The sequence below is a fragment of the Sebastes fasciatus genome, chromosome 11 (genome assembly GCF_043250625.1).
Source record: "Sebastes fasciatus isolate fSebFas1 chromosome 11, fSebFas1.pri, whole genome shotgun sequence".
NCBI lineage: Eukaryota > Metazoa > Chordata > Actinopteri > Perciformes > Sebastidae > Sebastes > Sebastes fasciatus.
The window spans coordinates 23,770,209-23,791,525 of NC_133805.1; the positions used below are offsets into that span (position 1 = coordinate 23,770,209).

General features: G+C 39.1%; 1 protein-coding gene across 3 annotated transcripts in view; it reads left to right on the forward strand.

Moving 5' to 3' along the window:
* The window catches only part of myom1a (myomesin 1a (skelemin)), a 33,811-nt gene that overhangs the window by 7,634 nt on the left and 4,860 nt on the right, over positions 1-21,317 (forward strand). For 2 of the 3 annotated variants that reach the window (XM_074651667.1, XM_074651666.1), the window contains exons 3-33: positions 402-542; positions 1,071-1,257; positions 1,366-1,523; positions 1,733-1,825; positions 1,981-2,069; positions 2,330-2,374; positions 3,983-4,144; positions 4,254-4,415; positions 4,974-5,115; positions 6,192-6,391; positions 6,483-6,539; positions 7,012-7,136; positions 8,551-8,734; positions 8,923-9,097; positions 9,529-9,650; positions 11,219-11,415; positions 11,937-12,063; positions 13,014-13,198; positions 13,353-13,467; positions 13,716-13,872; positions 13,997-14,103; positions 14,477-14,521; positions 15,560-15,696; positions 15,780-15,924; positions 16,661-16,720; positions 16,812-16,879; positions 17,819-17,944; positions 18,753-18,836; positions 19,096-19,183; positions 19,273-19,311; positions 19,519-19,624. In XM_074651667.1, coding sequence (XP_074507768.1) covers positions 402-542; positions 1,071-1,257; positions 1,366-1,523; positions 1,733-1,825; positions 1,981-2,069; positions 2,330-2,374; positions 3,983-4,144; positions 4,254-4,415; positions 4,974-5,115; positions 6,192-6,391; positions 6,483-6,539; positions 7,012-7,136; positions 8,551-8,734; positions 8,923-9,097; positions 9,529-9,650; positions 11,219-11,415; positions 11,937-12,063; positions 13,014-13,198; positions 13,353-13,467; positions 13,716-13,872; positions 13,997-14,103; positions 14,477-14,521; positions 15,560-15,696; positions 15,780-15,924; positions 16,661-16,720; positions 16,812-16,879; positions 17,819-17,944; positions 18,753-18,836; positions 19,096-19,183; positions 19,273-19,311; positions 19,519-19,624 — 3,828 coding nt within the window. The remainder of the gene's footprint in view (positions 1-401; positions 543-1,070; positions 1,258-1,365; positions 1,524-1,732; positions 1,826-1,980; positions 2,070-2,329; positions 2,375-3,982; positions 4,145-4,253; positions 4,416-4,973; positions 5,116-6,191; positions 6,392-6,482; positions 6,540-7,011; positions 7,137-8,550; positions 8,735-8,922; positions 9,098-9,528; positions 9,651-11,218; positions 11,416-11,936; positions 12,064-13,013; positions 13,199-13,352; positions 13,468-13,715; positions 13,873-13,996; positions 14,104-14,476; positions 14,522-15,559; positions 15,697-15,779; positions 15,925-16,660; positions 16,721-16,811; positions 16,880-17,818; positions 17,945-18,752; positions 18,837-19,095; positions 19,184-19,272; positions 19,312-19,518; positions 19,625-21,317) is intronic. The other variant, XM_074651668.1, reaches the window with a different exon arrangement.

The following is a 21,317-nucleotide window of genomic DNA, read 5'->3' on the forward strand; positions in this document are numbered from 1 at the left end:
GTGTATGTAGGATTGACTCCAAATAAACTACAGTGCCCATGTTCATGGCAGTAATGAAACATATCACCCAGTGCAACAGCTTTTAATAGTTTTTATGCAACAATGGAAGTCTATGGCACAGAGGAATACGCTACATCAGACTTTGGCTACACAGACAATACTAGTAGTAGGATTAATTAACTGATGGCAATCATAGTATTTATTCATAATGAGAAAAACATAGAATATCAGTAGCTTTATCTTTTAACAATGTGGTTTTTATGTAGAAAAGAACACACCATAAACTTTATTTGGAAATACCTTATTATGTATGCTGGTGTTTGTAGTGCTAAGTGATGTGACTCTCTCTCTCTCTCTCTCTCTCTCTCTCTCTCTCTCTCTCTCTCTCTCTCACCTCTAAGCCTGAAGACCACTGTGAAGACAGAGAATGTGCAGAAGGCGCTCAAACTGAGCCCTCTACCCAAGAGAGCCAAACGCACCTACCTGGCGATGGACACGGACAAGGAAGTTATCGGCTATGTCATTCCCATATTTAGAGCCAAGTGAGTGAGGACACTGCAAAACACAATTGATTGATATTCTTGAATGCAAAATAATCAATACCACTGATGATGAACATTTATGATTTTTACTGCAGTTAAAGGGACTGTATGTAAGTCAGATGTGACGTCATGCCCGCTCACGAGAGCCTTTATTTTCAGCTCCGCCTCGGTGCTAACAGTGTGCAACCATAGCTAACGTTCAGTTAGAAATGGAGTCCACAACATATAGTGATATTGTGGTTTTAGCTGGCTAATGTTGCTAACGTTAATCAACATGATGCCTCTCAATCACATTCAGTCTCGTGTGTGTCGCCTCACTGTTTTGACCGATGCTCACTCGCGTCTATATAGTGCGAGCACAAGCAACAGGACGCTTACTGACGTTGACTTAACGTCCACAGGTGTCCCTGTTGACAAGCAATTTCTGATCCTTACATAAAGCCCCTTTAATGACACTAAATGAGATGATTTCCTATCTGACTGTAAGTCTAAACTGCTCTGACATGTTGGTGGTTTGTTGTGCGCCAGTCATGATGTTGTTCGTGACCTGATGGAGGCCCAGGACGAGGAGGTTATGGAGGAGGGGATTAACTATGTGGCCATGAGGAACCTGTTTGTCAGGGAGGCCAGTGAGTCTGTGGACATTAAAGTGGAGAAGAGAACCAGAACAACGCACATCAGGGAATCCGCCCAACGCCTGGAAATGAGCAGGACGGTAAATCCTTTTCATTCCTTTATTTTAAAAAGTTGCATTTTCAAATAATCAAGTCTCTCACACGAAGCCTACTCATGAGCTTTATCTGGCTTGTCTCTCTGGCTATAGATGGAGGAGTGGTCAGAGTTCCGCAAGAAAATGAATCCAGACAGCCTGATGCACCTTCCAGAGTTTATCATCAAGCCCCGTGGACAGACTGTCTGGGAGGGCAAGACTGTCAAGCTGCACTGCACTGTGGCTGGATGGCCTAAACCCAGGATCACCTGGTAAGATCCAAGTTCACCGGTCCCCACCTTCTCTGAGTCACAGGAAAAAGACGCAAGATGATGAGAGGCGATCAGTCATGTCTGTGTCATAGAGAAGTTTCCATCCAAAGCTCTCGTCATCAGCCAAAGCTATTTTTCACCATCGCAACATGAACACACACACGCACACTCTGTAAAAATAAACCAGCTGTCTTTCTGCTGTCTTCAAGGTACAAAAACAATGTGCTCATTGATGCCAAGGCCCACCCCGACAAGTACACAGTCGAGAGCAATTACAACATGCACTCCCTGGAGATCAAGAAGTAGGTAATCATTAAGCTCAAAGTTAGAATTAATGAGATGTACCCAAATAATGCACATTACCCCCAAACTGAATGCTTTATGTTGGAAATATTCTGCGTGAGTGATAAACGCAAATGAGATGCCGGCGGTAGTTCATGTCTTGTTTTGTTTTCAGCTGTGATTTCATCGACACCGCTCAGTATCACGCCTCTGCCCTGAATGTGAAAGGGGAAGCTTCCTATGTGGCTACTGTTGTTGTCAAAAGTAGGTCGTCTGTCTTCTCTCCAGCTGCTACTGTCTCCTCCGGTTAGAGGTCAAAGGTTAAAGTAGAGGTTTAAATTAACACATGTCCCACAGTTGTGTCTAGTCAGGATCTGGTTTTAGGCTGCAGGAAAGTCCTAAATCTCATGTTTAAATGGAAAATGATTTCTGTGCCTAACATATTTTACTATTGTCAAATGTGTATCACTGAAATCTCTTGCTGCTGATACAACAAGGTAACTGAACGATATGTTTCTCCGCAGGGTACCAAGAGGGCGAGGAAGTAGGCCCACTCGCTCCTAAACCACGTGAGTCACTTTAAAGGGGACATATCATGCTCATTTTCAGGTTCATACTTGTATTTTGGGTTTCCACTAGAAAATGTTTATATGCTTTAATGTTAAAAAAAAAAAACACTTTATTTTCTCATACTGTCTTACTGAACCTGTATTCACCCTCTGTCTGAAACGCACCATTTTAGCATCTCTTTCTTTAAGCTCCCCTCCTGAAAAAGTCCAGTCTGCTCTGATTGGCTTGTGAGAAAAATATGGTGCATCTTTGTAAAGGTAGTTCTCAAGCTGTGGGCGGTATATTCTAATGAGCCTGCACGTGACATAAGAAGAGGAGCCAAATTTGAATGGCTTGTTGAATCACATGTTTTCTGATCTAGGCATCCCACAAAAACCTGAGTGGGTTGTCTTTTTTCACAGTTTGTGGGTTGGTAGGCACTCCAGATACCCAAATGTATGTGAAAAAGCACTGAGAAAGTGAGTTTTTCATGATAGGTCACCTTTAAATAAATATAATTTTTAATTAAAGCAAGGCAACTTAATTTGTATATTAATATTCACATACACAGGGTAATTAAAAGTTCTCTAAATAAGACATAAAATAATGCAAGTAGAAGTTAAAGCCGCACTAATCAAATTTTTTATATAAACAATTAAATGGAAACATGTGTAATGCTCATAGTTACAAATTCCAGTCCCCCTCAGCTCTGCAGAGTGCCATGGCACGCATCTGTTTTTAGCAAACAAGCTCTAAAAATCCACTGTACAGTACCTGCTCAACATCAAACGGCAGACGGACAAAGTTTGCGGCCAGCAGCTGAACACAGTTTAGCATTTACTGTCGTAGCTAAAGAGACAGATATTTCAGACAATTAGATTGTTATAGGGGAATTAAATGGGCGTTATCAGTGGTTATAAGCTCCCGTAGATGTGGGTCAGTAGGGGCCTACTACACCCATTAGTGTGTTTTATCATCTATTCACTTGGGCAATCACCCAAAGAAGGAATAAAAGAAGACAACAGCGACAATATGACAGGAGCAAAAGCGGAAGTCCAGGGCTGTAGTGTAGACGGCGTGAAGGTCGGGGCGATGTATGGGACCTTAAATTCACAACCATAAGTTTCACTTTCACTTTTCAATCGTAGTTATTGTAAGATGAAACACAATCTAAGTGGGTTTTTTTTGCGTAAACCTAAACAAGCTGTTTTGTTTGTGTTCAAAACGTAACGTTTCATGCAATTCTACGTATTATAACATGTTGCTTCTAAGTTTCGCTCTCACTTTTACAACGTAGTAGGCGTAGCAGGCCCCTTACTGACACACACGTATAAGGCTTAAAACGACTGATAACGGCTATTTAATGAGCTGAAAACAGTCAAATCGGGTGGATATTTTTACTTGGGAGTTGGTGGAGACCAAAAGCTGAACTAGAAGGAGGGTAAATGTGGGACTTACATTCATCAAGTATGCAAAAACAACTTCCTTTGAATGATTATCTCTGCTGGATGTGTAAAAAAAAAACATGTTTACCATAAAGTAATAACGTCATAATATGTTGTGTCAATTAATGCAGGTTTAATGTTTTAACAGTAGTGTTTTTAATATCTTTATTGTTTTCTCTGCAGATGGTTTCTGTGCTGAGTATGGTGTCACCTTTGAATCAACCATCCTTGACAAATTCGAAGTGGCTTTTGGCTGTGAAGGCGAGACATTGAGTCTGGGCTGCACTGTCATCGTTTATCCCACTGTGAAAAAATACCAGCCTGATGTCGTGTGGTACAGAGACTGTGAGTAGAAAATAACAGAAATAGTGGGTTTCCTTTATAAATACTGCATATTACCTTTATAATTAATCCACTATATGTATCATCTTTTGTGTTTGACTTCTCCCATCAGCTGTCGCCTTGAAGAACTCTAAATGGGTACACACCCACTGGTCTGGGGATCGAGCCTCACTCACACTCGTCCACCTCAACAAGGAGGATGAGGGCATGTACACCCTGCGTGTCAACACCAAATCTGGCTTTAACAGCTACTCTGCCTATGTGTTTGTCAGAGGTGAGGTGCCCGACAGTAAATGGATATTTCAACCGAAGCTTTTGATTTATTTGCAAAAAGAGGGACTCTTGAAATTTAGCTTTTTAGCTTTGTATTACATTGAAATTTGAATGAATCTATGATTAAGTCTGTGCTGAAATTGCACAGTTATGAACTACAGCGTTATGTGCAAAGTAAAGAAACATATTTCAGATTACTGCACACACAGACCTGGTAGGGAGCCATTCAGTTCTACTGTGTCTTTAAGTGACACAACGCTCTCTCTGAGGAGTTTGGTTTCCTCTGAGGAATGCTGCTTCTATATCTGTCCGCATGTCAGAGAAGTCGGCCCAGAGAGTGTGATCTGGAATAACAATCAGCAGGTTTATGCATAACAGGGACTCTTCAGAGTCCCCTTTAATGTTACCAAGATATAAACTAATCTATCATAGCTACAGTGCTGCTGTACTGTAAAGTAGGTCAGAACATGGAAACTGAGTATGTAATAGAGATCAGCCTGATTTAGAAACAGCACTACTCACAAGTGTGTTCTTGGATATGTGCGTCTTGCTCTACCAGATGCCGATTTGGAGGTGGAGGGGGTTCCCGTGGCCCCCCTGGATGTGCGCTGTCATGATGCCAACAAGGACTATGTGGTGGTGACCTGGAAGCAGCCAGCGGTGGAGGGCAGCAGCTCCATCCTGGGATACTACATCGACAGGTTGGCCAGCTCACTCTGTCTTTTATCACGCCAAGAAAAAGAGAGAGAAATTATTATTTCATCTGAGTATCCAGTGGCCATGATACAATCCTACATGCAGGATAAACAGTAAAACTGGTCTTATTTATGCGTTTCTGTGTAGAATAACTCATTCTGCAGGCAGTCGCCCAAATTCCTCCTATATTTCCACCAAACTGCCATCTTGACAGATAACTAAAACACCCACATACTGTACACTGTGAACAATTGTTGTTCATTTACAGCAGGATTTCAACAGTATTAACCTGTTATTGCTAAAAACAGTGCTTTACTGTTAATACAAAATAAAACCTGTTAAATTACGCTCATAGGCCGTTTTTTAACTGAACTATAATGCATTCTTAAAAAACAGCACTTTACTGCTGATCAACTGTCTAAAGTATCATCAGTAACAGTTTCATGCAGTATTGTTTTAATTCTGGGACCTGATCTGCTCATGTGAGGCTTGTACATTGTACATGATTGTAAAATCAGTGAATTAGCTCTGTTCTTCACTCACATGTTGTTCTGGTTTGCATTCTGTGCTTGTAGCCAGCTATAGACAGACATTTTTGGAAAAATGTGTCAACAAGTCTATTATAGCCTTTTTCCTAACAAGTGCCTTTAATTGTATTTAGTGTGACTATTCCTATGTCTGTAACCTGCTAAGTCTATTCATCTAGGCAAAAAATAATGTTTATTAAAATGTATGTAAAAAATACAACCTAAATAGTGAATTAAAACAAATCAGTAAGATTATGTAAAAGAAAGGTGAAAAAAGCTATATAATGTATCTTTAAACAGTAAATTAACTGTAAAATACTGTGAAATTAATTTTTTAAAAAAGAAAACATTACAAAACTGTAAATTTCAGCGACAGTATAATGATGTTAATTTTACAGTAATATAAAGGCAACCCTGCTGCCAGTTCTTTACCGTTATTTTACTGGGAAATTCTTAACAGTGTATATTCCTACCTGCCTGCTGTAGCTGTCAATTAATAACTGTGGATGTGTCTTGTGGTGTTCACAAATCTAATTGATGTGTTTTCTGTGCAGGTGCGAGGTGGGCACTCACCACTGGGCTCAGTGTAACGACGAACCGGTGAAGTACGCCCGCTTCCCCGTCACAGGACTGGTGGAGGGGCGCTCTTACACCTTCAGGGTGCGGGCCTTGAACCAGGCAGGAGTCAGCCGTGCGTCCCGTGTCTCTGAGGCTGTGGTTGCCATGGATCCCTCCGACAGAGCCCGCCTCAGAGGTGAGAGTCACACCAGAGAGATCTGCTGACGCACTGTGACAAAGCCAACAACTGTGCTTTTTTCATGTATTTATTTTATTTTTCCAAACAGCTGGCCCCTCAGCTCCTTGGACTGGGATGATCAAGTTCACAGAGGAGGATCCCACTGGTATGACAGCTTCAAACTCTGTTATTTTGATGATAGAAGGAAAGGAATACATTTAGGTGTCATAATATTAGATATTTTAATTCCCAGATGTGTCAGCGTTTAAAAATGACATGGCATTTTATACTCAATACCTTCTCCTTACTGTCTGAAATGTGTCTGTAGAATCATGTAAACATTTTTAAATAGATTTTTCCTGACCTAAATCACAAAAGTTTTTAATAATTTTAGACTGTGTTGTCTTCAGGCAAAGTTATTGTATGGCTGCTTGTGATGAGAGGACATTAGACACTGTTTATTTGAACCTTAAGTTTTGTTAAATGGAAAAAAATAAAACCTTGCATAAACCTTTTAATCAGGTATTGAAATATTATTGTTTTGGTATCAGTATTGACATTTTTTCAAATTATAACCAGCCTAAGTGAATGTTAAGTTCAAGTCACCTGTTTGAAGTGACTTCCTGTTGCCTCCTCAGTGGGCGTTGTCCCTGGAGAACCCTCTGATGTCGTGGTTACTGAGGCAACCAAGAGCTACTTGGTGCTCGCCTGGAACGCTCCAGTCCAGAGGGGTCATGAAGGAGTCATGTATTTCATTGAGAAGGTGGGGAGAAACACATGCAGCCAGTGACGAGGTGTTGCCACTTGCAAGCACACAATGCCTCATTTTAAGGCACAAGCCAAATAGCTTGGGAACCACTACTCTAATCCTGATCCATATTACATTTTTCGATCATTTTAGCTGTGTTAAGGATGGAGTTTTTATTTTATTTATTTTTTCAAATTTGGAAGTTCAATCTCAGTTCCTATAATAAGCCTATAACAAACCGCGTAGCCAAAATACAGACACTCAGATCTTTAAGGACAAAAATGTCCCCATTGAAACCCATTAAAACCACAGTTTTTGATCCCACTGCCATTACAGCATAAAAGTATACATTCTATTATATCAGGCTTTCAATCTAGAGCCCTGGCTTCAAAATTGTAGTTTTTTTCTATTTTCCACCAGATTGACCCATTTCGTCATGTCTGCCTTATAGGGCAAATACATGCTATTCTCCTGGTTTCCACTAGGGGCATTACTGCTGTATTATGGAGCAATTCTCTGTTCATCATCATCAGACTGGGGAAACAAATCTCCCTTGCATTTAGTATACAGAAAAAAAAAATATATATATATATATATGAATATTGATTAGGGCTGTCAATCGATTAAAATATTTAATCATGATTAGTATTTAAAACTCTTATCAACATGGAAGTGGGCAAATACGCTTGCTTTATGCAAATGTATGTGTATATATATATATATATATATTATTGGAAATTGATTAACAGCATAAAACAATGACAAATATTGTCCAGAAACCCTCACGACCCTCAAAATATACTCAAATCATAACATGGCAAACTCAAGCCCCACAGGCAACAACAGCTGTCAGTGTGTCTGTGTGTCAGTGTGCTGACTTGACTATGACTTACCCCAAATTTTATTATCATAAAGTGGGCATGTCTGTAAAGGGGAGACTCGTTGGTACCCATAGAACCCATTTTCAGTCACATATCATGAGGTCAGAGGTAAAGGGACCCCTTTGAAAATGGCCACGGCAGTTTTTCCTCACCAAAATTTAGCATAAGTTTGGAGCATTATTTAGCCTCCTTCTTGACAAGCTAATATGACATATAATAATATGATATATATATATATATCATAATATATAATATGATGCCAGTATGATGCCGTTATCAACGCGTTAACTTTGACAGTCCTAATTGATATATAATTTCATGACCATTTTTTGACACAGACATTTTTGTCCTCTAAGGACATCAGAGCAACTTTTTTTTAAAGGGACGCACAAGGGTTAAGAAGGGCCTATGGCCTCTTGTAAGTTATTGTACTGATACATGAAGACATCATAATGGAGGCTTGAGCACCCTCTTACTATTCCTTTTTTATGCTGCACAGTGTTATCTGCTGCACTACTAATATGTCCCTGTCTCTCTGTGGACCACAGTGTATTTCAGGGACAGAAACCTGGCAGAGGGTGAACACTGGCATGCCAGTCAAGTCTCCCCGCTTTGCCCTGTTTGACCTGGCAGAAGGTAGATCCTACAGCTTCCGCGTGCGCTGCTGCAACTCCGCTGGCGTGAGCGAGCCCTCTGTATCCACAGGAGAGATCACGGTCGGAGATAAACTGGGTGAGACCTGCATTTATATTATGTACTGGTATTCATGATATCACTGGTTTATTGTCCAGCCGGATTCTTTAAGTAGTTAGTTTAGATACTGCTGGTCCTTCCCGCATTATGTTCTGTCTGATCCGAATCCATTATATTCCCTCTTTGCTCACTTTATTTACTTACATCCTGTCTTTCTTTCTGAACAGACTTGCCCTCAGCTCCGGGCAATCCAGTGGCCACCAGGAACACCGACACCTCAGTAGTGGTCCACTGGGGGGCCTCTAAGGAAGTCAAACACCTGGTCGGCTACTATATTGAATATAGCGAGGTGGGCACTGAGGAGTGGTTGCCTTGCAACAACAAACCTGTCAAGCAGACCAGGTAGGTTTCTCATGTTTGCTCTATGGGGCAAGTAGGCCTACAAGCTATTTTCCTGGTTTCCTGCACAAAAAAATAAAAATGCATCAAAATCAATGTTGTTGCTAATCATTGACATCCCAGACTGTGGGAAAAAATCCCCCTAGCATTTAGTATACCGAATATAATTAAATTTTTTTAAATAAAAAACAGTGGCATTATGTGAGTAAATTAGCATTTGAATGATGATCACGACTGAAGTTGGTTAAAAAATGTAATTTAGTGAAAGTGGAAAACAACATTAATATCTAATTTTATGGCATTTTTTCTGACACAGACATTTTTGTCCACTAAGGCACAAAGGTTAGCTCTTACTAGTTCTTCCTCCTACTGTTGATGAAATCAGAGTGTACATATAATATGACTCTTTGCACTTTTGTCTGTGCTGTTTTCAGGTTTGTGTGCCACGGCCTGACTACCGGCACAAACTGCGTGTTCAGGGTGAAGGCGGTCAATGCTGCTGGATACAGCCAGAGCTCCACCAATTCTGAGGCTGTGATTGTGAAGGCCGCCATCTGTGAGTGTCCTCACAACTCATTTCCATTATTCACTTTGCCTGTAGCATCCGAGCCATACTCTCTCCTTCTGCTCCTTCCTCCCAGCTATTTTTAAACATTTATTTATCTGAGGAATTATCACTGAGAATGAGAGTTCAACACATTCACGCTCATGACCTGCAGCCCTCTGCTGAGATCCTCTTTACTCATCTTTGTTCACGAATCATGTTCACTTTCATCACTTTTCCTTTTCCTCACCAATAATCTGTGATCGTTATTCTCAGTTACTTTATAAATATGTCTCTAAGACTTTCTCCTGATAAAGTTGGCTGCCCAAATATCTTCTCCATTTCATGTATATCTTGAGTTTCATGAATGCAAGTGGCACATGTGTTTATATGCGACTGCTGGTTAATATATCTGCATGTGCCTGCCTGTCATACTCATCACTAACACTGGATTTTTGCCATTTTGCAGTTGCTCCCATTCCTTCATTTATTAGTGACAAAGTTAAATAACAAAGTAGATAATGTTTTAGAAGGCTTTTGCTGTATGCAGGATTTCTGTCTTAATGTGTCTTTGCTTGAGTTCTGTTTTGCTATTTGCCAAGGTGAAGGCTAAAACATTGTGTTCTTAAAGAGCATGAACCTAACGAGAGTCTCGTCTGGCTTTCGGAGATTTTCGTAGCGTGAAAGTTATCCTGCTTCTGGCCTCGAGTGTAAGTACTTTATCCATTACAGTGACCCTAAACAAGTGTGTTGCTTGTGTGTCCAAAGCATGTAGCATGACAACTAAATGCCAGGCCATCTGTATGAGATTATGTTTTTTGATTGATTTTTTCTAGGGCTGTCAAAGTTAACGTGATAATAAATAACACGTGAACGCAAATTCGTCAGTTTTAAAGCTAGATACTGGTATCATGTGAAACTAAAAAACCTAAGGCTAAATAACACTTCAAACATATGCTGAATTTTGGCGAGAAAAAAACTGGCATGGCCATTTTCAAAGGGGTCCCTTGACCTCTGACCTCAAGATATGTGAATGAAAATGGGTCCTCTGGGTACCAACGAGTCTCCCCTTTACAGACATGCCCACTTTATGATAATCAGATGCAGTTTGGGGCAAGTCATAGTCAAGTCAGCACACTGACACACTGACAGCTGTTGTTGCCTGTTGGGCTTGAGTTTGCCATGTTATGATTTGAGCATATTTGTTATGCTAAATGCAGTACCTGTGAGGGTTTCTGGACAATATCTGTCATTGTTTTGCCTTGTTAATTGATTTCCAATAATAAATATACAAATACGCTTGCTTAAAGCAAGCATATTTGCCCACTCCCATGTTGATAAGAGTATTAAATACTTGACAAATCTCCCTCTAAGGTACATTTTGAACTGATGAAAAATGTGCGATTAATTTGTGATTAATCGCGATTAACTATTTTAATCGATTGACAGCCCTAATTTTTTCATTGAAGGGAAAACAAACAAAAAAGGGGTCAGATTATCTGGAAATGATCATCTTTAACACACTTCCTCTCTTTTTCTCTTACGATAAATGTTGACCAGCTTATTTACTTTCTTCGCAGCCATCCCTGGAAAGCCCACTGATGTGACCCTACTGGAGGCTGTAAAGGACTACATGATGCTGGCTTGGACTGAGCCTGCTTCCAATGGAGGAGCCGATATCAGGGGATACTTTGTGGACTACAGGACCGTGAAGGGAGGCGTTGCTGGGAAATGGCATGAAATGAACAACAAGGCATTGACTACTACCTCCTTTAAAGTAAGTTTGTTTATTTCAAGCACCCATGGACCAAAATTCTAATTAATTTGTTTTGGTTTTCCTACAAATGGAGGAGTCACAATGTCCAGTGTCTTTGGTAGAGATGTTCTGATACCATTTTTTCCTTCTCGATACTGATTCGGATATCTGAACTTGCAGTATTGGTCGATACCGGGTACCGATCTGATGCCAGCGTGATAAATATAAAATCTTCATTGCTTTTGGGCTATCTTTGTGGAATTTATGTTGTCGTTGGAATGCAATTTTTTCTTGGTTAATAAATTATGCTATCTGATCGGTGCATAGACTGGCGTACTCGTCGATACCCGATACAGAATTTTAGTATTTTTAGTATTGGACGCATTTCTGAAACTGGTATCGGTATCGGAACAAGTCTAGTCTTTGGAATGTTTTATGTCATGAAGCTCAAATTGGTTTATCTACTTGGTAGTTAATTTATGTTTGCCAGCACAAAACAGGTATTTTAATCCTTTCTCATTATCTGCATTTGTGTCTTTTAGGCTGAGAACCTGAAGGAGAACGTCTTCTACCACTTCCAGGTTCGCGCTATGAACATGGCAGGTGTGAGTAAAGCCTCTCTGCACAGTGCAGCTCTGGAGTGCAAGGAATGGACCATTACTGTGCCAGGTATGAGAGACAATATGCTCACCAAAACAAGTATTGATGATCAATTAATCATTTGAGCTATTTTTTAAGTAAAAATGCCGAACATTACCTGTTTCTAGCTTTTCAACTGTTAGGATGGGATTCTTTCACCTGACTTATGTGACTGACATTATTTACTGACATTTTATATAACAAAACATTAATCTAGAAAATGAGCGTCCGATTTAATAATGAAAATAATTGTAAGTTGTGGTGATACAAGAATAACAGAGAATGAGCCAAACATTTTTAGACAATAGTCAGATCCCTCACTCTGTATCGCCCACAATGCATTTCACATACTGTACATAGTATAGTATACACATTAAAATGTATTTTGTGCTATGTATAATATACTTTAGAAAATAATGTAACCTGTAGAGCTGCAGTGATTAATGGATTATCTGTCAGCTATTAAATTAATCGCCAACTATTTTGATAATTGATCAATCGATTTCAGTCATTTTTTAAGAAAAAAAAGTAAAAATGATCTTTTTCCAGCTTCTTAAATGTGAATATTTTCTGGTTTCTTTCCTCCTCTATGACAAGTAAACTGAATATCTGTGAGTTGTAGAAAAAACAAGACATGTGAGGACGTCATCTTTGGCTTTAGGAAACATTGATCGACATTTTTCACCATTTTCTAGATCAAACAACTAATCGATTAATAATCGAGAGTGATCGACAATAAAAAATAATCGTTAGTTGCATCCCTATCAATCTGCAATCCATTAAGAAGAAAATATATTTGACAAAGATTTATAATACAGTGACCATTTCAAAAAAGGAATAAAAATTCAGTAAAAAAAAAATTGTATTCCTTTCTTGAAATGCTCATTGTATTGTAAATCTTTGTCAAATATATTTTATTTTAGTTTTAAGCAGTTACAGTTTGTTTGAGAATCCAAAATTATCTCTATTTTTGCTCCAAGGTGCTCCTGTTGGTCTTCATGTGCTGGAGGTCCGTGACACCACCGCCGTGGTCCTGTGGGAGACGCCTGCATTTAATGGCCGTACTCCTGTCAATGGCTACTATCTGGACCTCAAGGTGGTCTCTGCTGGTGAGAAAGGCTGGAAGGCTGCTCACGAGAAGGTCAACAAGATGAAATACATGAAGGTGAGGAAGATGAATAGATTTGTTTTATTGGCTCTTCTTGAAATATGCGTTTGCTGAGATCTGATGGTCAAATTGGAGTTTGAACATCATGCATGTAATGATGACCGTGTTCTCTAAACTATCCCTCCCTTCGACTCCTCTCGTGCTGATTCAGGTGACGGGGCTGAAGGCTGGTACATCCTACGTCTTCCGTGTGCGTGCTCAAAATCTTGCTGGAGTTGGAAAGCCCTCAGCAGTCTTAGGTCCAATCCTGGCCCAGACTCGCCCTGGTGAGTGTGATTGTTATGTAACTCACACATTCAGTCGCATAGTGTTCCTACGCAGGTCTGGAAAGTCTGGAAAAGTAGGGTAAATGGCTATTTCTCAGTGCTGATAGGTGAATTAACTTTTTATATAGCTCTAAGCTGACTGTCATGTCTTATATTTTATTATTTGACTGTAATCATGAGTTTAAGAGCTGACGTCTGAAATGCCAGTGATGCACACACACTGTAACCATTTCCTCTCCTTTCCTCAGGCACCAATGACATTTATGTGGATGTTGATGATGATGGTGTGATCTCTATGATCTTTGAGTGCTCCGAGATGAAGGCGGATTCTGAGTTTGTTTGGTCCAAGAATTACCAGACTATGACCGACACCTCTCGCATGACTATTATCACTGAAAAGGGCAAGTAAGTATCCTTTATGTGCCCAATTTCTCATGCAGCGTCCAGGGACCAAATTTACTCCCTTGCTCTTGTTCTAGTTCTTCCTCTTTCCTCATAACTTGTCGTCCCCACGTGTCCTCATCTCCAGATCCAGAGCCATCTTCAACAGTCCCTCCCTGGAGGATCTGGGCACCTTCTCCTGCATGGTCACCAACACTGACGGCATCTCCTCCAGCTACACGCTCACTGAGGAGGGTGAGTCAGCCCACACAGTCTTGGCATCTCCGCTCCCGAAACTTGATTCACTTGTTATTTGTTTGGGTGACGTTAGTGCTAAAGGTTTTCGGAGGTCTTGAAGGAGCGTCTCTGTTATCCTGTTTCAACAGCTGCATCAAAATGACCTCTGTGGCACTCTGGTGTTTATGTCTGTTTGTCTGGAAAGTTGTCTCAAATTATTCAGTGAGCATCTGTCAAAGTTATTCTCAAATCTAAGGTTGTACTTGACATGGAGTGTTTTTGTCTTCATTAATAATGTGCATTTTTAAAATACTGAAAAACAGTAAGACTAGTAGTAGAGGAGTTGATGCTGAAGGGTTTGACATTTGCTGCGGCTGTTTTTACTTTTCAGGTCTCAAGCGTCTTCTGGACATCAGCTTCGACCACAAGTTCCCTGGTGAATATCCCACCACATCACATACTGTATACTGCTAATACCACATTTTCTTTTTAACTTATCAAAAATTCTTTAATGGGAATAACCCCTTGAGATGTGCCATCTCGTTGAAAACGACATGTATTATCCTCAATGACAATAATACAACATGAGCACAATTTAGACACAACATTTGACAAAAACAAAATAGAAAAGATAAATTAAAAAAAGATAATTAGACAATAAAAATGTGATGAAAACAAACAAAAAACAAATAAATAAATGTGAATAATAAGACATAGAAAATCAGGGGTTCATACTACATGTAGAGCATCACAATGGATCATTTCAAGTTTATAGAAAAAGTATTAATGTCAGTGATAGCATTAAGTAATAAAGTTCTAAAACACAATTATTAACTTTATCAAGTGTAAATACTGTTTTAGATATAGTTTAGGACACTGGTTCCCATCCTGGGGGTCCCAACCCCCAGTAAGGGTCGCCAAAGCTTCACGGGGGTTGCAAGCCCTTCTTAATTTTAAGGGGTGTAAGACAACTTAAAAAAAGAAATTGTCAAAAAAGTATGTATGATTGTTAAAAGTAAAATAAAACATAATACAGACAGAGAATTGTATTAAAAGTTCCTAAAAATAAGAGGAAAACTCATCTCTGATGCAGTATTCACAGGAAATAATCTGCTCAAAATATATCCAAATCGCTCGTTTTACACAAACTTTCTGCAGTTATTGTGACTCTTTGGGTTAATAGAACAGTTTATCATTTGTCCTGTTCTGTTATTGTCATGCATTGAATATAATATGAAATATCCATAAAATATGTCCCCTAGTCAGGGGTCATCAGTTTACTCAATGATAGAAAATGGGTCCCTTAAGGAAAAAGGTTGGAAACCATCACTTTACTCAATAAATGCTCTCTAAAAACACAGGTTTGTCTTGGAAATTGTAGTTACCAAGCCATCGTTACTTGCATATTGCATAGCCATATAGATTAATGAATAGTGGGTACTATAGGAGCTTTAAAAAATGTGTTTTTCTCCAGTTATTCCCTTTAAGAAGGAAATGGGCATGGAGTTGCTTGAGAAGGGTCGCGTGCGTTTCTGGACTCAGTTGGAGAAATTCACCTCCGCCTGCCAAGTGGAGTACATCTTTAATGATCTCATCGTTACTCAGGGAAAGGTAGGAATCGTAACTAGTTGTCATGTCGTCCACTTCTATTTCGGATCGTCTTCCACAAATTGATCTTGTCTGGGTTTTTCCAGAAATACACGATGAACTTCGACCAGTCCACCGGCATCATTGAAATGTTCATGGACTCTCTGGAGGTCACTGATGAGGGGACGTTCACCTTTAACCTGGTGGACGGCAAGGCTAAGGGCACAACCAGTCTGGTGCTCATTGGAGATGGTAAGGCCTCAAATGGATACAGATTTGTCATTTTAATTGTGGATATGGAGTAGGAGCTACAAACTAAAAGCCTTCCTCTACTGCAGGCCTATTCAGTTGGCGACCTGTGGGCCAAATTCAGCCCTTTGATCATTTACTGATGTGAAAAAATAATAATAATATGTTTTTTCAATTAGAGAGTTTATTGTCATCCATGGACATAACCACTCACGCTATTGATGCTGTTACGGACTGTTTAACATCTTTGCTTTTTTATTGAAATAACACGCTAACATTCTAAGTTTATTGGTGTTTACATTGTTTGATTATTAGAAGATCATAATTTTATTAGTAGGCCAATTAGCCCATTCATTAATTATATCTTGTTAAACACTTATTTTGTTAAAACATTTTAACCCAGGCTGTTTAAACAGAGGGAATTTAGGAGAGTCAAACTAAATTAAAAAAAGATGCTAAATGCAACATTGTTTTTATTAAAACATCAACCTACTAAGATTAAAAAGGTGTATTGTTTTCATATTTATTTTCCTATAGGAAATGTAAATGTCCGGCCCTTTGGCACTTCAACGTTTTTCAAATGTGGCCCACGAAATAAGTAATTGAATGGTTGAATGGGCTGGCTCTACCGGGTGTATTGTATTTGCTGTAGTTACAGTATGTGTCCATTGGGGAGCAGCAGAAGACAACCTTTCTTTACTGTCATGTCTGATTTTCTGATGTACTTTTTGCTCTCCAGAGTTCAGGGAGCTCCAAAAGAAGTCAGAATTTGAGAGGGCAGAATGGGTCAGGAAGCAAGGTGAGGAATCTGACTTTTCCATTACATAAGTTTCACACTAATTATACACACAAGTATGTTTCCATCATTATTTTTCATTGACTATCCACAGGTCCTCACTTTGTCGAGTACCTTGACTTCACTGTTACTCAAGAATGTAATGTGCTGTTGAAATGCAAGGTAAGAAAAGTGACTCTAAATAGTTGTACTGCTGTTAATGCTTTTTTTAAATAAGGAGTGTCACAAATGGTTACACCACAAATACAATCAAAATTTACAATATCCATTTTGTTGGAGAAGCTGTGGCAAAAAGAATGCAGATCATTCACATTTTTTCTGCCCATTACTAAAAAATATTCTGGCAATTAACTGTATCCTCTATCATGAAAATATTCAAAATTAAACCGGCACATGAACCAAAATGTATTATTCTAGGTGTATCACCACCTGAAATCACATTAGAAATAAACAGATACCGATACAAGATACATAGATTTGCAGCTATAACAGATAAAGAGGAATTGGTTAAAACCTACTCTACCTTTATTTAACAACTGGAAGTCAAATGAAAAAAATAACCTTTAGAGTCAGAAATCAAGAATAAGAATATTTTCAACGGTGGAATAAATGGATTAAATATGAAGATCATAATTAAACAATAATGAAGGACTTTGCCCTGAAGAGTTAGAAGAGTTAAATCTCTTTTTTTCCTGCATATGTACATGTGTATGTATATAGAGTATATTTGTATGTATGTCTGTGTATACATATGGTATATATATATGTGTATATGTATGCACCATCATACCTGTCTACCTTTTTTAATTTATATATTTTATTTTATTTTATTGTTTTTTTATTTAATTTTTTTCTCTTTTTTATCCTTTAAACTTTTCCTTGTTTTTATTCCTGCTATTCTTTTATAATTTACTATCAATTTTACTATTTCACTATAAATTATATAAACATTGTAGGAATGATATAAGTATGAACAACACCATATGTAAGCAAATGTAAATTGATGTTAACTCCGGCATTCCTACAAGTATAACAATTTTAAAAAATGGTTGTAATTTAGGTGGCACGGCTAAATCCCATCTCTCCTCTTTCCCTCCACAGATAGGAAACGTCAAACCAGAGACTGAGATCACCTGGTCAAAGGACAGCATTGAGATTGCAGAGGATGACGAGGACGCTGAGAAAATCGAGCGAAAGGACGGCGAACTGACCTTTAATATCGGAAAGGTCAGCCCATTAGACAGATGCCGTACATTGTGAGGAGTCGTGAGCTTTATGAGCAAAGAGCTTAAAACGTCACTAGTGATGCTTCCATGGTAGAGCTAGACTACATGCTACGCTACCAACCATCCCTCTCTCACACACACACAGAATCATAAATGATGAAACACTTTTAAAAATACTCACGTTCCCGAGGTCCTGCTGGAGTGCTGCTGGAGTCAGCACGTCAGCATGTCGTACTAGGGAATCAGAATAGACGTATTGGGTACAATTGACTCTCTATTTTGGAGCTTTTACTTCTAATTCTTATTCTGATATTGTATATTTTGATATTATAGACTTATAGGTCATGCTTTTCAACATTTATGCCCATATAGTGTAAATGCACTATATGGTTTATCTGTGTGATCAATTCACTTCATTTCTAACTTTCAATTTAACTCCTCTGGCCAGTTATCTCAAACATTTTAAGGCCCTGACGCACCAAGCTGACGGTCGGCTGTCGGCCAGTTTGTGGCCGTCGACGCAACAGTGGGCCTTCATTACCGCTAGTTCTCTGATGTTGGCTTGGTGTGTCTGCACCTTAAAACTGGAAAGCTGTCCTTTTTTGAGGATATTCATCTGATCTGTCAATCAGTCTCTGTGCCAGTGAAGTTATATTGATGTTTCAAGGTACCCGTACATTGAAACTGTATAAGCATCACTCACAAAGAGAGGGTTGGTGTCATTGCATGAGCTCAGGAGAGGTGGCCCGTCCATCGCCACTCCTGTCCATCGCACTTGCATTTAACTGACTTGTCTGTCTAATTCACAGTGGGTTATTAAGCAAGAGAAACCGAAAGAAAAACCAAGAAAAAAGCCAGCTGCAGAGGACGTTCCCCCGGCGCCAAGACCCAAAGTCTGGACATAATCTTTGCTGCCATAAGTTCACGCCTATAATATCTCCATTTGTCCTCCACGTCTCACCATATTCATGTTTTTTTCGTTTTAAACGCCTGCAGCATCCTGGGCAGGAGAAAAGCTTGCCTTTTCTGCGTACTTTGTCTCTGTGTGGCTGTTCTAGTGTCTATTATCTGTTCCAATAATTATATTTGATTTAGAAGGGAATTCATTGCTGCCTCAAGGATACTAAAGTTGCTTTTTAATTCAAACTCCAGATCTCCAAGGCGGATGCGGGTATTTACGAGGTCTTCCTGAGGGACGACAGAGGCAAAGATAAGAGCAGCTTTAAACTGACGGATGAAGGTAAAGTCTCTTTCATGTATTTTGTGAGTGAAAAAGTGGAAATCAGTGTTGTCAGTGATTAATTACTGTTCTCGTCCTTTTTACCCCAGGATACCAAGCTGTAATGAATGAGCTGTTCAGGGTTATTGGTGAGTCATTAAACGTCACACTAAGCAGTGCACTAGAGAAAGAGAATCACAGAAAGAAGCAGAATGTGTTCATGTACAGTACTTTTCCGCTGCATCAACTATTAAGACCTCGAGACTTATATATTTTATGCACTATTATATACCATTAATCTATACATTTTCCATGGGATGTAGATAAACACCTGCCTTTTATTCTTTTCCCTCCAGCCAACTCCTCCTCTGAAATCACAGTCATCAGCACTGAACATGGCATCATCCTCTCCTCCATGGTCACATATTACAATGAGGAACTACGTGTTGGTTGGCTCTGCAAGTATGTAAAATCAACCACTTACACGTGTGACATTTGTGCACACACAAACCTTTTAAACCGTGTAGCTTAAAGGGATGTGAGTGTTTTGAGATGGGGTTTTGTATGAGGTACTTATCCATAGTCCGTGTATTAACTACAGTAGATGGCGTTCAGCACGCCCTCGGTTTGGAGAAACAGACAGTACTTACCGGACGGATCCAAAACAATGTACTGCTTTGGATGGGGCCGGCAGCAAGTTTAAGTGTACCCTTTATTCAGAATATTTTCTAGCTATACAGTCAATGTTTCCGACGGGGAATTGAATCTGTTATCTATGCTCTCTTCAAAGCCACCAGACTCCATTCACAAAAAATAGTAGTTTTACCTCGTAGAACATGGGAGTTGCTGGTCTTTGTGTTATTGTGTGACTTTGGTGAATTCAAATTCACCAAAGTCACATAATAACACAAACAAACTAACCGATCGAGGCAGCGGTAGACCAGCAACTGCTGTATTCTCCGAGGTAAAATTACAGGTTTTTTCAATGGAGTCTGGTGGCTTTGGCGAGACCATAGATGGATACAACGGCTTCAGTTCCCTGTCGGAAAAGGCTGTCTGACGGCAAGGTAAAGCTGTAAAAATATTAAAAATATTCTAAATATAGCGTACACTTAAACTAATATTGATTTTTTTTGGGAGGGCTGTCAATTGATTAAAATATTTAATCGCAATTAATCGCATGATTGTCCATAGTTAATCACGATTGAACGCAAATTTATCGCACTGTTCAAAATGTACTTTAAAGGGAGATTTGTCAAGAATTTAATACTCTTATCAACATGGGAATGGGCAAATATGCTTGCTTTATGCAAATGTATATATATATGTATTACTGGAAATCAACTAACAACACAAAGCAATGACAAATATTGTCCAGAAACCCTCACAGGTACTGCATTTAGCATAAAATAATATGCTCAAATCATAACATGGCAAACTCAAGCCCAACAGGCAACAACAGCTGTTATGAGTCAACTAGTATGAGTTTTGGTTTGTTTGGAACCGGTCCGAGACAACCTCTTGCAAGCGGTCTCGGCCCGCACCAGAGGTCGATTACTGCGTTCATAACTGCCCAAACGGACCACACTAATTTTCACCTGCAGTCCCTGGGTAGGTTGATGTTACACATTAAAATAAAACAAAAAGATATACAAAAATCAGACAAAGCACATATACTGTAGAGGGATAAAGTATAAGAGAAAGAAAACCTAGTAAAAACAAAATACAAAACAGACACATAAAAGCACAAACAGTCAGAACTTTACAACAGACAAGACTGAACATCACAAAGGACTAAAAAACATATTCTTTAAAGCAAATACTGAGGACGCATGAAGTATAAAATATATCACAAAATATATCAAATATCATGTTGGCATTGTTGTTTCTCCATCAGACAATTTTTCAGCTTCCAAGCAAAAGTAACACAGGTTGTTCAGTCTCTCTCAAATCAGTTGGTAGTGTTTTCCAGCCATGTGATGCTCGAAAAGAAAAGACTTTTTGTCAAAGACCTTCAAAGCTTTCATGTGTACGATCTCAATAGGCTCCAGGGTGGTTTTACATGTCTGTGATCAATTAGTAAAACAATATCTAAAATGAGGGAGAATCATTGCATTCATAAGTATTTTTGCTTCCATAACTAAATAGTTTCTGC